General features: G+C 51.3%; 1 protein-coding gene across 1 annotated transcript in view; it reads right to left on the bottom strand.

Moving 5' to 3' along the window:
• kcp (kielin cysteine rich BMP regulator) overlaps positions 1-16,791 on the bottom strand; it is a 370,984-nt gene that overhangs the window by 37,709 nt on the left and 316,484 nt on the right. The window contains exons 38-43 of the mRNA XM_070897288.1: positions 13,730-13,994; positions 13,354-13,436; positions 7,122-7,215; positions 3,030-3,203; positions 2,454-2,536; positions 242-362 (exon numbers count right to left, since the gene is read on the bottom strand). Coding sequence (XP_070753389.1) covers positions 242-362; positions 2,454-2,536; positions 3,030-3,203; positions 7,122-7,215; positions 13,354-13,436; positions 13,730-13,994 — 820 coding nt within the window. The remainder of the gene's footprint in view (positions 1-241; positions 363-2,453; positions 2,537-3,029; positions 3,204-7,121; positions 7,216-13,353; positions 13,437-13,729; positions 13,995-16,791) is intronic.

Raw genomic sequence — 16,791 nt, 5'->3', positions numbered from 1 at the left:
AGGAAGATAGGCGATGAACACTCAGATATGACATTCAAATCGCAACAGATATGAAACATGGGTCTTGTCAATCTAAGTGTGGTTTTATTTGAGGGGGTGATGAAGGAGCTTGATAGGGGTAAGGTAGTGGGTGTGGTGTACTTAGATTCCAGGAAGGCCTTTGATACAGTTCCTCTAGAAAAGCTGACAATAAAAATAAAGGAAGTGGGAATGAGTGCAATATTTCCCGACAGGTACTCACGGGCACAGCTGGGGCAGCAGTGATGTGAGGTCGGGGCCAGGATCAGGTCCTTTGGACAGTCCACCAAGCTGGGACACTGACGGCGGTAACAGCGCAGATGTTGTTCTCCATCCACCATCACCTGCAGAGAGAGGGTCACTGTGAGTGGGGCACAGTTTGAGCGACGGAGCGGGCAGTAACACGGGGAGGTGGGAGTACGGCAGCGAGGAGACGAAAATGACTGAATATTCACTCACTCCAGACACAACAACTCTCTCAATCATAGATTCTCCCCGTTCCCCAGGTCTTTGTGCTCCCAATCTTACAGAACAGGAGGAGGACACTCTGCCCTTCGTGTCTGTGCCGGACCATTGTTAGGTCAACCAATCTGATCTGTTATTGTCTCTCGCCCTTCATCCTGTTCTCGACAGTTTAATCCTATTCTCACACCCTCCAATCAGATACGTATCCAAGGTGTTGCTTTTTGGAGGAGTTAACCTAGGAGCCCGGCTGCTTTCTCTGAGATTCCGCTGAACCATTGCCCTCTGAAGAGCTCTAGGGTCAGACTGTATCCCTGAGTTTTCTCTTACATAGAAACATAGAAAATAGGTGCAGGAGTAGGCCATTCAGCCCTTCGAGCCTGCACCGCCATTCAATGAGTTCATGGCTGAACATGCAACTTCAGTACCCCATTCCTGCTTTCTCGCTATACCCCTTGATCCCCCTAGTAGTAAGGACTTCATCTAACTCATTTTTGAATATATTTAGTGAATTGGCCTCAACAACTTTCTGTGGTAGAGAATTCCACAGGTTCACCACTCTCTGGGTGAAGAAGTTTCTCCTCATCTCGGTCCTAAATGGCTTACCCCTTATTCTTAGACTGTGACCCCTGGTTCTGGACTTTCCCAACATTGGGAACATTCTTCCTGCAACTAATCTGTCTAAATCCATCAGAATTTTAAACGTTTCTATGAGATCCCCTCTCATTCTTCTGAACTCCAGTGAATACAAGCCCAGTTGATCCAGTCTTTCTTGATATGTCAGTCCCGCCATCCCGGGAATCAGTCTGGTGAACCTTCGCTGCACTCCCTCAATAGCAAGAATGTCCTTCCTCAAGTTAGGAGACCAAAACTATACACAATACTCCAGGTGTGGCCTCACCAAGGCCCTGTACAACTGTAATAACACCTCCCTGTCCCTGTACTCAAATCCCCTCGCTATGAAGGCCAACATGCCATTTGCTTTGTTAACCGCCTGCTGTACCTGCATGCCAAACTTCAATGACTGATGTACCATGACACCCAGGTCTCTTTGCACCTCCCCTTTTCCTAATCTGTCACCATTCAGATAATAGTCTGTCTCTCTGTTTTTACCACCAAAGTGGATAACCTCACATTTATCCATATTATACTTCATCTGCCATGCATTTGCCCACTCACTTAACCTATCCAAGTCACTCAGCAGCCTCATAGCATCCTCCTTGCAGCTCACACTGCCATCCAACTTAGTGTCATCCGCAAATTTGGAGATACTACATTTAATCCCCTCGTCTAAATCATTAATGTACAATGTAAACAGCTGGGGCCCCAGCACAGAACCTTGCGGTACCCCACTAGTCACTGCCTGCCATTCTGAAAAGTACCCATTTACTCCTACTCTTTGCCTCCTGTCTGCCAACCAGTTCTCAATCCACGTCAGCACACTACCCCCAATCCCATGTGCTTTAACTTTGCACATTAATCTCTTTTGTGGGACCTTGTCGAAAGCCTTCTGAAAGTCCAAATACACCACATCAACTGGTTCTCCCTTGTCCACTCTACTGGAAACATCCTTAAGAAATTCCAGAAGATTTGTCAAGCATGATTTTCCTTTCACAAATCCATGCTGACTTGGACCTATCATGTCACCTCTTTCCAAATGCGCTGCTATGACATCCTTAATAATTGATTCCATCATTTTACCCACTACTGAGGTCAGGCTGTCCGTTCTATAATTCCCTGTTTTCTCTCTCCCTCCTTTTTTAAAAAGTGGGGTTACATTGGCTACCCTCCACTCGATAGGAACTGATCCAGAGTCTATGGAATGTTGGAAAATGACTGTCAATGCATCCGCTATTTCCAAGGCCACCTCCTTAAGTACTCTGGGATGCAGTCCATCAGGCCCTGGGGATTTATCGGCCTTCAATCCCATCAATTTCCCCAACACAATTTTCTTATAATAACACTCTTCTTACCTCACAAGTGCATATCTCACAGGGATCATGGGTGGGCTGGAAACTCTCGCCTGGGCCATACACACGTTTGTTGTAGACGCAACCTGTGAGGTACAAAAAACAAAGTGAACGTCGGATAGTGTGTCTAGCATGGCCCGAGTGGGATAGGCACTAATGTTGGATAGTGTGCCAACATGGCCTGCATGGGAACTGCACTAACATTGGACAGTTTTGTAGGGTGAGGGTGAGGGTAGTACCAGGCTCAGCTGTGGTGTCCTCGCCTGTGATCAGCTGACTCAGCACAGGCCGGGGCTGGAGCCTGGGCCTTTCCTGCACTGTGTGTTGGACTCAGCACCAACCCGAGTCGGGTTTTTTGACACTGAACTGAATTCTTTACATCCAGTTCTTTGATTGGATACCTTGAGTTAATAATGGCGTCCCTCGCTAATTTATGATATCACGCGGTATAATGCTCTTCATCCAGGAGCTAGACAGACGGGCACTGAGATACATCAAGCCAAGGCTCACCTGGAGCCAGCAGTGTCCAAGGCACAGAGCTCACTTGGGCAATAGTGGGCACTCCCTCGCACAACGTACCTGCACAGAGCGCGCAGCATTCCCCGGGCACATGGATCTGGTTGATGCATGGAGTGATGCAGCGAATCTCCGAGCAGGTCGTGACCCCATCCACACACATACATGTCACGCAGGGGAGCGTGGGAGAAAACCAGGTTGCTCCTTCCTGGTATTCCTTCCCGTTGTACATACAGCCTGGCAGAGATGGCAAAGGAGGTTAGTAACCATCAATGGGAGGGCCCAGACCAGGCCCTGACTGTTCGAGCTTGTGTTAGAATGTAACTGTATCCTGCATATCCATTCCCACAGCCCAGTCTACATGGACATCTCCTGACCCCTCCACATTCTATACACAGGTCACCCAGTCCCCCATCAGCAAGAAGCTCCTTCATCCCCTCAACCTGGAGCTGAATTTGTCCCCAGCTCCCAGAGGGTGAAAGGTCAGTGTCTGAACCATGGCGCCTCGCAGTCCCCATCGGAGAAAGGGACCCTTTCCTTGGACCCTTTAATATTTTCCCTTCCAAGTGTCTCTCTAACTCCTTTTAATGCTCCAACAGCCCTGATGGAATGGATCCTATATTCTAATAACCATTTTGTGTGAATCATTCCTTCTCTTCCGCTTTGTGCCTCCAGTACTAACCCTGAGATTCTGTCTGTCAAGTATCCTACATGGTTACTGCTTGTACTAGTACAAGGTGTGCCACCAGAGGGCACTGTAGTGGGAGACTTGTAGGTTACCTGTACAGGTGTGCCAGGCCTAGTATAAAAGGCAGGCCACCAGGTGTGATCCTCACTCTGGAGTTATCAATAAAGGATTAAGGTCACTACAGTTCAAGTACAACACATTGCCTCATGGAGTCATTATCAGAGCATCTAAAGACATAACAATTGGCGACGAGATTACGGACCTTCACGTGAAAACGGCTACCTTTGATACGTTGCAGCAGTTGGCCGATGGTGATGATTGGGATGCCTTTGTGGAGAAGCTAGAACATTTCTTCACAGCAAACGACCTGGCAGGTGACAATCCAGCCACACTGGTTGATAAGCGCAGAGCTATCCTGCTAACCAGTTGTGGGCCCACCGTCTATGGCCTCATCAGGGACTTGCTGGCACCAGCGAAGACAACGACCAGGATGTACGAGGAGCTGGTAATGCTGATCCAAGAATAACTCAAGCCCAAAGAGAGCATCCTCACAGCCAGACACCGGTTTTATATCCACCGACGGCCCGAAGGCCAGGAAATCGCAAAATATGCTGCAGACCTCAGGAGGTTGGCGGCACCGTGTGATTTCGGCGACCATCACCGAAGCGCTGTGGGATATCTTTGTCATTGGAATCGGCCACGCGGGCCTCCGTCACAGGCTACTATCTGCGGATACCACACTGCAGAAGGCCATCTCCGTGAGCCAGGCATTCATGACCTCAACCTGCGGCTCTAGGCAGATGACTCGTCATTGGAACTCAAACCCGGCAAGTACTGTGGCGCCTCTTAAAGGCTGGACTGTAGAACGTGAACCTTCTCAGGGAAGAGAGAACAGGCCCCCCGAGTCCCTTGACTCAGAGTCCGCCGAGAGGGGCTAACCGAGTAACTCCATGCTGGCGTTGCGGAGGGAATCACAGGGCTCACCAGTGCCGTTTTAAAGACTCTGTGTGTAAAGGCCGCAACACAAAGGGCCACCTCCAGCGAATGTGTAAAAGAAATATGACTCACTGTGTTGATGAAGTGTCTGCAGATGGCCATGAATCCAGCACGGATTATGAAACGATAGACAGAGAGGCAGCTCAGCTCCACGATGAGGTATATGGCATGTTTACCTGCACCACAGAATGTTCCCCGTTGAGGATGGAAGTTGAGATAAATGGCGTTCCAGCCTTCATGGAAATGGATACGGGGGCGAGCCAGTCAGTAATGAATCAAGAAGCCTTTGAGAGGCTATGGGACAATCAGGCTGAACGACCCAAGTTGGTCCCGGTTCAGGCAAAGCTGCGCACCTACACCGATGAACTTATCCCAGTCGTTGATAGTGCGGATGTAAAGGTACTCCATGATGGCGCGGTGCACAAGTTACCCCTGTGGATTGTTGCAGGTGATGGAGCAATGCTACTCGAAGAAGGTGGATGGAGAAAATCCATTGGCGTTGGGAAGATTTCATTCCTCCAGCGATCGACACCCTCTGCACTCAGAGGTAAAGCAAGCTCCCACCTGAGGGTGGACCCGGCACCAGAGAGCAGACCAGCACAGCACCTGAGGCACAGACCGCTCAGCACAACTGTGTGGAGATGATCCAGCTGAGACAACCCGAATTCACCTTCCAGGCTCCAGTGGCAGGACTCCAGAGGAAGAAAATCGGATCCAAAAGCGATTTCCCAGCTTCAGTGGCAGAAGCCGGGGAGAAGAGGATCACTGCAGTCGACATCGTGGATGGAAGAAAGATGGCGCCCAAACCACGAGGTGAGGCGCTGAAGGAAAAGATGGCGGCGGTCAGACCACGAGGTGCAGCGCTGATGGAGCAACACGTGGCACCAAACGGAGAAGAGGATTGGGGTAAAGATAGCAAGGCTCTCTTAAAGGAGGCCTGCAACCCACCACACTTAAAGGGACAGTTCCACATTCTCAATCAATGTAAGAGCAATTGTGAGTTAGATGTAAAATGTGCAATTGATGATCAGAATTGTGTACATGCAATAAGCAAAGAAAAGTCACGCGATCGCGATTGGAGCTACAGGTTATTTACTATGAGTAATGAAACGTGCGATGTAGGATTTCAACTGCATACAGTCAATGCAGCGGGCAGACACCCATCGGGTGCACACAGGTCCAGCGAGCCACCCAATGTAGTAGCCTGCGTCCCTGGGATCAGAGTTATGCACCATGGAGTGCGACCACAAGCAGCCAATACATACAAGCTGCAGAGCAAGCGATCTCAGGAGGGCAATGGCACCGGTATCGATACCCTGCCCCTGATCGGCTCCACCTCTCAGGCACCCGATGGCACCAACCGCCACGAGCCTGAAAGAGCAAATCGCGCTAAAGCGCATCCCCCAGACCCTATCGCCACCAAGGCTACACCCGGGAACGAAGGGTCACCCGCAACGGTCCTCCCAAATGGGACCAGGACCAGCCAGGATCCCAAACCAAATAACGCCCAGGCAAGCGAGTCAGCAGTTCCCTGCGCACTGCCAGACGACTGCCCCTCAGGGAGCAACAGCGACCCGGGGCGCAAGGAAAGGACAGGGAGGTCACAGGCATCCGTGACGCTAGGAGCAACAGCAAAGGCCTCAAAAGCAGGCAACTTGAGCCAACAGGGTTCCTGCTGTCAGCACTGGGCACCGCACCGCCACCAGGCCACTTAGACACCACCCAGCAGTTCTGGTACGAGTTTGTCCTCACGCACCGGTGCTGATTCCAAGGATATATCAAGTATGTACCTCTCCAGTCAAATGTACTTGCCTCACAACTGTACCACAAATGTAAGGATGTAAATGTAATTTTTTTTCTGGTCTTGAACATATATGAATGTAATGTGCCACCAGCATAATCTATATGTGGAGGGGAGAGAATGGAGTGGTCATGGACACATAAACAGAAACCACCAGCACCTCTACTGCCAACAAAACACCACCTACTCACCCAAGATGGAAACGACCCTTCAAGGGTCAACCAGATAGAGCTAAGCCCAGAGCACAGTCAATGCATGAAGGCGATTTGCACTAAAGGCTTGGGGGAGAGTGATGTCTTGTATCCTACATGGTTACTGCTTGTACTATTACAAGGTGTGCCACCAGAGGGCACAGCAATGGGAGGCTTGCACGTTACCTGTACAGGTGTGCCAGGCCTAGTCTAAAAGGCAGACCACCAGGTGTGATCCTCACTCTAGAGTTATCAATAAAAGACTAAGGTCACTACAGTTCAAGTACAACACATTGCCTCGTGGAGTCATTATCAGAGCATCTAAAGACATAACGCTGCCCATTACTGATTCACTGACCAGTGGGAACAGTCAATCACTCTTTACCCCCTCAAACCCTTTTACCATTTTTAATCATTATTAAATCCCCTGAACCTTCTCTGGATGCTGAAATTATCCAAAGTGGTGAAGGGGTTATTACCTCGACACTGTGGGCAGCAAGATCCCATGTTCGTTACCTGTTGCCCACAGCTGAGCGTTGGGCAATCGATGGGCAAACACAGCACATTGCCACCCTGCAACGCAATAATTAAATATTACAACGTGAGCTGAGCACCTGTCAATCAAAGCAAACACCAATCAATCAAACACACACGTCAATCAAACAGACACGTTAATCAGACAAACACCCGTCAATCCAACACTTGTCAATCAATCAAACACATGGCAATCAATCAAACACCTGTCAATCAATCAAACACACGCCAATTAATCAAACACCCGTCAATCAAACAAACACCAATCAATAAAACACTTGTCAATCAAACATTTGTCAATAAAACAAACATCTGTCAATCAGACAATCACCTGTCAATCAAACACCCATCAATCAATCAAACACCCATCAATCAACCAAACACCTGCTGATCAAACAAACACCCATCTATCAAACAACTACCCTGGGTGTTGGGGGAGAACTAGTGAGGGACGTTAAAGGGGCAGCTGGCGGCAGCATGGCCTGAGACCGGGGTCTTCAGCAGGTCAGTTTTGTGGGCCAAACTGGCTGCTACAAGGGTCTGTTCCCCCACTGGGAAAGGGCCGGCAGTTCCCAGAGCCCCCTGCCACAGGGATGTCCTGGGAAAGTGGGGAGGTCGGCAGGTCTAACGCCCGGGCACCATGTACACACAGCGGACGGGAAGGACTGTCCAGCTGCACTCCCAGTAGTGGGGGAGGAGGGTAGTCCCAGTCGGTGTGCTGAGATGGATGTTAGGCATCGCCCCCTCCCATGGCTTCGAATTACTCTCTTTCCCGTTGCAATCCTGCTGGGTTTCAGGATAAGGAGGAGATTCCCACGGAATCGTCGTCAGGATCCTTTCACAATGACCTCTGACAATCTGATGATTGGTGGGTGTCCATTACAAGGTTGGGTAGAGGGCGGCGGAGTTTCTGGAGCTCGTGTAAAAGTGAGATTTCAGCTGCTGGCGGACCGGGTCCTCTCTACTCACAGAGCGAGGAAACGATGTGTGGATTCCTCACCACACCTACCGCTCGTCTGTCTCCCCGTGACCAGCCTGAAGCTGGTCCACACAACCTGCAGTGATTTCTTTATTACCGGCCCAACATACGCCCTCATTAGTGAATGGGACCCACGGGGCGAGTGGGCGTCGAAGGTCCCTCAGTGACTGACAAGATGAGAAATTGTAACTGTGGAGCTAATGTAGCAGGTCTGTATCTGTGGAGAGAACGTTCCCTGAGGAACAATTGCCAGGAGTTTTGATTTAAATCGGTCCTTACGTTGCACGAACAGTCTCTGCAGGGGTCCGGCTTGAACGATTCCTTGTTCCCGTAGATGTTCCCTTCAAAGTAACAGTCGCGACACACCGGGCAGCACTGGCCGGGAATCCGAGCGGGATATCGACACGTGACCTCACACTCTGGCTTCAAACAGGTCACCTCACCTTGCTGCAGAGAGAGTGTGGGAGAGTGAGTAAGAGAGAGAAAGTGTGAGAGAAACTGAGAGAGAGGTGAGTGAGAGAGAGTGTGTGAGAGAGAGGTGAGTGTAATGTCTTTGCTTCATGGGTTCTTTGCTTAAGAATTCATAGCAATATTATTAAGAACTAGCTGGTTTATTAGCAAAGGTTTAACAATCACACTACACATTACCAATTCAACTATTTTAGTTGCGCACTTTAAACAAATGCCCCCTGCAAAGGGGTTCACACTCCAAAATACATTTTTTTCCAGTGCCCTTTTTGGGACGGGGGGTTGAGGTTAGGACACTAAAAACAGAAATTATACAACTGCCCCCTGGCTAAAAGGAGTGGGGGGGGGGGGCATTAAAACTGCCAAATTAAACAAATTAAACTTTAAACTTAAATGATCAAATTAAAATTTGGTTGCCGGGGGTGATGATGCACTCCAGTCCCTCCGGCGCCCATCTCTCACGGAAGGCCGCGAGTGTACCGGTGGACACCGCGTGCGCGATCTCCAGGGACACCCTGGCTCGGATGTACGCACGGAAGAGAGGCAGGCAGTCGGGCTGAACGACCCCCTCGACCGCTTGCTGCCTGGACCGGCTGCTGGCCCCCTTGGCCGTGCCCAGGAGCAGTCCTACGAGGAGCTACCCGCTCCCCTCCGCACAGGGTGCCCAAAGATCCGGACTGAAGTGCAACCAGAATTTCAGGAGCAGCCCCTTGAAATATTGGAAGAAGGGCTGCAACCTCGCACACTCAACGTAAACATGGAACACGGACTCCTCCAGACCGCAGAAATTACAGGCGGCCTGGGAGCCCGTGAACTGACTTAAAAACCGATTGCACGGGATTGCTCTGTGCAACACCCTTCAGGCCAAGTCCCCAATAAAAATAAGGGGTGGACTCCCACGTAGAGAGCACTCCAGTGGGGACCCCCGCCTCCTCCGGACGGCAAGATGGTGCGCCATGGCGTGTCCGGATGGCAGACGAGGATGGCATGGTGGAGAGTGTGCAGGAGCAGCCCGTACAGGAATCCCCTCCGTGCAGTACTGAAAGGCACGGAGGGGATTTCCTGGAGGAGGCTAAAGTTGTGAGGAGCAGGCTCCCGAGGGAGGTTTCGGGCCTTGGCGGTCAGTTCGGACGGGATCTCCCCACATGCTTGGGCCTCCTCGATACACCTAACGGAGTCAGGGCCCAGTGCTGTTTGTAGTGACTCGATGGTATTGGCCGCGCCGGACATCGGCCCAGGATAGGCACCGTGCCAGCTCGTCTGGTGCCATCCAGCCCGCTCCTCCGCCATCAAGCTGGTCCCTGACCCTGGTCACCTTGCCAGACACAGCCCTCTCGTCCGCCGGCCACCTAAAACCGCGGTCGTGGAGGTACGGATTCCTGAGCAGCGGCTCCCGAAGTAAGCCGCCACTCGAGACGTGGGAGACAGGTGGCGACTCTGTTCCAGGCCCTGATGAGTTCCTGGTAAAAAACAGGCAGCCCCCGCATGGCGGCCCTGACGCCCCCCCCCCAGGCTCACAAACAGGAGCCGTGTGTCATAATTGAGGCAGTACTGCTGGCGGAAGAAATACGTCGCCAGCGCACATCATCCAGGAGGGGGCTCGACGTACAGGGTCTGAAGATGGTAAGTTGCAGCCTGGGTGGTCACACGCACCAACGCCTGACTGCCCTTCCTAAGCGGGAAACTCAGAACTGCAGTAGAGACCCAGTGCTTCCTGTTGTTCCAGAAGAAGTTGACCAGCTTCTTCTGTAACTTGGTGACAAACGCAGGGGGAGGGGTCAAAGTGACCAGCCGGTACCACAACATAGCGGTCACCAGCTGGTTTATGGCTAGTGCTCGACCCCTGTAGGACAGCACTCGGAGCAGTCCTGTCCAGCGCCCTAGGCGAGCGTCGACTTTAGCCTCCAGCTCTTGCCAGTTCGCTGGCCAGGCTTCCTCGTCAGGGGTAAGGGAGACTCCCAGATAGAGGAAAGTCAACAGTTCTACAACTATTTTTTTAGACACCATAATCAAGGTGCCCCCTGATTAAACGGGGGGTCACACTCCAAAAACATTTCAAGTTCCCCCTTGTTTTTTTTTTGAGGGCACCAGAAACACAAATTATACAAGTGCCCCCTGGCTAAAAGCTGGGGGAGGGCACTTAGACAAACTTAGACAAATTAAACTTTAGACATGTGGTTCAAATTAAAATTTGGTTGCCGGGGGTGATGATGCACTCCAGTCCCTCTGGCGCCCACCTCTCGCGGAAGGCCGCGAGCGTACCGGTGGACACCGCGTGCTCCATCTCCAGGGACACCCTGGCCCGGATGTAACCGCGGAAGAGAGGCAGACAGTCGGGCTGAACGACCCCCTCGACCGCCCGCTGCCTGGACCGGCTGATGGCCCCCTTGGCCATGCCCAGGAGCAATCCTACGAGGAGGCCTTCCGACCTGCCCACTCCCCTCTGCACAGGGTGCCCAAAGATCAGGAGTGTGGGACTGAAGTGCAACCAGAATTTGAAGAGCAGCCCCATCAAATAATGGGATAAGGGCTGCAACCTCGCACATTCCATAAAAACATAGAACACGGACTCTTCCAGACCCCAGAAATTGCAGGCGTCAACAGCTCTACAAACCTGTGAGCATACTCACAGGTGCATACATTACAGTGAGTGAGGGAGAGAAAGAGTGTGAGAGAGTGGGTGAGAGAGTGAGTGAAAGTGAGTGAGAGAATCAGGGAGTGAGTGGGAGAGACAGTGAGAGAGCGTGAGAGCATGAATGAGAGGGTGAGTGAGATAGAGTGAGAGAAAGAGAGAGTGAGTGAGAGAGTGAGTCAATGAGAGTGAAAATGAATGAGAGGGCCAGAGAGAGAGTGAGTGAGAGAGTGAATGAATGTGAGTGAGTGAGAGAGATGGGTAGTGAGTGAGAGAGCGTGAGAGAATGAGTGAGAGAGTGAGTGAGATAGAGTGAGAGAGAAAGTGTGAGAGTGAGTGAGTGAGAGTGAAAGTGAATGAGAGGGACAGAGAGTGAGAGTGAGTGAGACAGAGAGAGGGACATTCAGCACTGATATCAGAGGGCAAACCTCACCATGCAGTGTGTCATGTGGTCGTGAACCGAGCTCTCTGAACCTCCAATTCCTGTAGAGATCAACATGGGCAACAGAGGATGGCACCGCTAATAATGGGGCACTCCCCGATAATAGCCCCGGTTTCAGCCTTGTGATTTCATTCAAGTGAGGTGAGCGTTTTCTCATCTTTGCCCCATCTCCCAATTATAGAAATACATTAACAGTGAACACGGTGAAATAAGTGCTGACCCACCATGCCAGCACAAGGGAAGGTACAGTGCTGGTCTGTAAATAAACACAGTCCCACACAGTGCTGGACTGTACAAAACACAGTCCCACACAGCGCTGGACCGTACATAAACACAGTCCCACACAGCGCTGGACTGTAAATAAACACAGTCCCACACAGCGCTGGACTGTTCACGCGCACAGCGCTGGGCTATTCTCTCCTCCCCACATTTTGTCATCTTCTGCCTAAAGTCTATGCCCAGATAATTCGATCATGTGAGTGAGAATTGGGAGGCAATTTAACCATGAGGAGCATCACAGTTAAACCCCAGTGTTTCTGGAGAGAGTCTTCGCTACAACAAGGTAGATTAAGAGGAGATCTGATAGATTATTGAACAGTCTGAGAAATTGTGCGAAGGTGAAGGGGATAAACAATTCCACTGCTCAATGAGTAGATACAAGGAAGCAGGTAAATCACTAAAGGAACAAAGGGTGAGGTTAGACCAGAAACTGCAGGGTCGCAAGAATCGAAAATAGGGACTGAGGGACGAGGTCTTTCAAAGAGGGCCCGGGGACAATGGGACAAATGATCTCTTTCTGTGCTGGAGAAGATTGTCTGATTTTATGCCAGATCCTGGCCTGTGATGTAACCTCACTCACTGACTTTCCAGCAGGAATGAGGAGCAGGACCCCTGGCCAAATTCCCCCTCCCTCCTGTAAGAAATCATGAATCAAAGGAAATTGCGAATTATAAAAAAAATAATGATTTTATAAAAATAAGTATGCCAGCTCAGCAAACATAGAGAGCTAAGGTCGTTATGAGGTCAGGACACAAAAACAGGCCTTCAATCAGGCGTAACTAAACTGGTAAGGACGGTGGCAATGAACCATAGAATAAACAACTGTCTACGAAAGGGCAACAAGACATTCAGACAGAGATAAGGAAGAAAATGACCTCATAGGTACCCTCTCCCCTCTAATTGGACAATTGAATAGGTAAAAATGATTGACGCGATGAGGATATTCATGAGGATATCGAAATAAGGTATATAAACAGGCAGCCGAGAGAGAGAGAAATCAGCAGACAGAGGAGAGAGTCATCATGCTGGCTTCAGCCGAACACCTCTGCCAGCTCGTTATCTGTTCTGAGACCACCGTTCTGCCTCAACGGCCGTCCGTTCCGTTCCGGGGCCATAGATCGTTCACGGGTTGCACATCTTCTACATCTATCTTAATCGCGTGTAGCATCTGATTACACTTAAAACTGTCGCTTCTCAATAAACTGCCATACAACTCCCAAGACCCTTTGGGTAGTCTGTGTGTGACCTGTGATCCAAATCTTACAGTCCCTAGGGGTGCCTAGTCCCATTCTACCTCGTCACTGCTGCCCCCGCCTGATGTTAACTAACAGCCGACTCCAGAAACCTGCCACTGATCTAAGTTAATCGGTTACTCACCATGCACGCACATGTGTAGCAGGGGTTTGCTGCTGAAACCCAGTGTGATCCTCCCACGTAGCGCTTGCCATGATGGATACAGACTGTGGAAGGACAGAGAGACGCAGTCAGACAGGACCAGAACGTAACCTGCTCATCACTGACAAAAGGATCCTTCCGCAGCTGATAGGTTAATCTGCACATATAAAGGGTCTGCTGACAAAAATGGCCCCATGTATTTAGCAAATGGACCAACGCCTACACAGATTGGGGGCAGGGAGTGGCACTGCTAAATTGGTCCGCTTTGCACCGGTTTTACGCCTGATAAATGTGCGCACCTCATCACTATTTCTACCCGAGAGTGCATGTTCCCATACTCTTCAAGGGTGGCACATACCTGGGCACTCTGGGCAGCATTGGCTGGGTTTGGTAATCGGCTCCGAGCAGGTTAGCTGAGGGCACACAACGTCCAAGCACAACACATTGCCATCGAGGCAGCCACAGCGTTTACAGGGGTCGGACAGAGGGAAGAAGTTTTCTCGGTTCTTGTATTCCAGGCCCTCGAAGAAACAGCGCTTGCAGATGGGGCAACAGGCAGTGCTGGGGACCGGGTGAGTGCACTGCTCAGAACACGGCTTCTGCCAACAAGTCACCACCTCAGCCTGAGGATAGAACAGCATGGTGAATAACAGAACAAAGTACCGAACCAGAACAGGCCACTCGGCCCATCAACCCAGCTCCTCCCACAACCCTGTACACTCTACCCCATCAACCCAGCTCCTCCCACAGCCCCTGTACACTCCACCCCATCAACCCGGCCCATAAACCCAGCTCCTCCCACAGCCTCTATACACTCTACCCCATCAACCTAGCACCGCCCACAGCCCCTGTACACTCTACCCCATCAACCTAGCACCGCCCACAGCCCCTGTACACTCTACCCCATCAACCCAGCACCTCCCACAGCCCCTGTACACTCTACCCCATCAAACCAACACCTCCCACAGCCCCTGTACACTCTACCCCATCAACCTAGCACCGCCCACAGCCCCTGTACACTCTACCCCATCAACCTAGCACCGCCCACAGCCCCTGTACACTCTACCCCATCAACCCAGCACCTCCCACAGCCCCTGTACACTCTACCCCATCAAACCAACACCTCCCACAGCCCCTGTACACTCTACCCCATCAAACCAACACCTCCCACAGCCTCTATACACTCTACCCCATCAACCCAGCACCTCCCACAGCCCCTGTACACTCTACCCCATCAACCCAGCACCTCCCACAGCCCCTGTACACTCTACCCCATCAACCCAGTTCCTCCCACAGCCCCTGTACACTCTACCCCATCAACCCAGCACCTCCCACAGCCCCTGTACACTCTACCCCATCAACCCAGTTCCTCCCACAGCCCCTGTACACTCGACTGCAATGATCAGTGTTTGGCCTCTGCTATTTACAATCTATATCAATGATTAGATGAGGGCACCGAGTGTATTCAACTGTGCTGACAATACAAAGCTAGGTGGGAAAGACGACTGAGGCGTATGAAAGCATGGGCCTTACGCTAAACATCCGTAAGACAAAGGTCCTCCACCAGCCTGCCCTCGCCGCACAGCACTGTCCCACAGTCATCAAAATCCACGGCGCGGCCCTGGACAACGTGGACCATTTCCCATATCTCGGGAGCCTCCTCGCTACAAGAGCAGGCATTGACAACGAGATTCAACACCGCCTCCAGTGCGCCAGTGCAGCCTTCAGCCGCCCGAGGAAAAGAGTGTTCGAAGACCAGGCCCTCAAAACTGCCACCAAGCTCATGGTCTACAGGGCTGTAGTAATACCTGCCCTCCTGTATGGCTCAGAGACATGGACCATGTACAGTAGATACCTCAAGTTGCTGGAGAAATACCACCAACTATGTCTCCGCAAGATCCCACAAATCCCCTGTACACTGTAAATGTTGGTAATCAGAGGGATTTGGAGGCAGTTGTACGTGAATCAAAGTTAACAAGCAGGCACAGCAAGCAAATAGGAAGGCAAATGGTATATTAGCCTTTATTGCAAGGGGGTTGGAGTATAAGAGTAAGGGGGGGGCGAAATTGCCCCTTTTTATAGCCCCGTTAGCGCCTCCGTGGGGCAAGACAGTTTTTGTCCGAGGGAGGAGGGGGCTCTGTCGCCTTCCGGGAAATTGCCCGGGTGTTTGCGGACTTGCTGCCATGGCAGTGCCATGCTCACAGTTAGTGCCTGGGTCAACGCGCAACCGCCGATGACGGCCTGCGTTGACCCCTTAACGCCCCATGGGAGAAATTGCCCCATTGGCTGGAAGGCTGGCGGACATCCACTCTCGGGGCGGTGATTAAAGGCGAGGGCGCCAGCGCCCCGGGCCGCCATCTTTTTTTGTCGGCCGACTTTTAGGTCTGGTCGACAATGTCATCTCTAGCGTGGTCCGGGTTGTCAACGTGCAGCCTGGCACTCCACCCAGTGGAGGCCATCAGAGGCCATGCAGAGTGCATAGCAGGCCTTCCCTTTTACCATAGCGCTGAACATTTCGTCCCAGTAGCATCCTGGGACCCACCCCCAAAGGAAGTGGAGCACCGGAGATTGTGTTCCACTTCCTTTGAGGAAAGGTAAGCCCTAATTCAGTGGCGGGGGCGGGACTTCCGCGCCGGCCGCTTAAAGTCCCGGCCCCGGAAGGTTACAGCCCCCAATCGGGCACAGGAAAGTTTTGCCCCCAGGAGGGCTTTGGTGAGATCACACCTGGAGTACTGTGTACAGTTTAGGTCTCCTTCCCCAAGAAAGGATAGGGGTATAACAAAGATTCACTAGATTGATTCCTGAGAGGGTTGTCGTATGAGGAGAGATTGAGTACAATGGGCCTATATTCTCTGGAGTTTAGAAGAATAAGAGGTGATTCATTGAAACATATAACATTCTTAGAGGGCTTGACAGGGTAGATGCTGAGAGGCTGTTTCCCCTGGCTGGAGAGTCTACAACTTGGGGTCATAGTCGCAGGATAAGGGGTTGGCCATTTAGGACTGAGATGAGGAGAAATTTCTTCACTCAGAGGGTTGTTAACCTGTGGAATTCTCTACCCCCGAGGGCTGTGGATGCTCAGTCATTGAGTATATTCATGACAGAGATAGATAGATTTTTGGGCACAAAGGGAATCGAGGGATATGGGGGTAAGGTGGGGAAGTGGAGCTGATATGGAAGTTCAGCCATGATCTTATTGAATGGCCGAGCAGGCTTGAGGGGCTGTATGGCCTATTCCTGCTCCTAATTCTTATGTTCTTACCCCATCAATCACCATCCTCCCCCAGCCCATATACATTCCACCCAACATGGATTATACCCACCTATTTAATCTCCTTCGACAATCCATCTACACTCTGGGTAGGTGGGGTTGAGGGATATGGTGAGAATGTGGTATAAGATCTCCGAGGGACCCTGCTT

Source organism: Pristiophorus japonicus, chromosome 13 (assembly GCF_044704955.1).
Source record: "Pristiophorus japonicus isolate sPriJap1 chromosome 13, sPriJap1.hap1, whole genome shotgun sequence".
Classification (NCBI taxonomy): domain Eukaryota; kingdom Metazoa; phylum Chordata; class Chondrichthyes; family Pristiophoridae; genus Pristiophorus; species Pristiophorus japonicus.
Note: the sequence above shows the minus strand (reverse complement) of the source record. Positions and strands in the feature narration are given on the sequence as shown.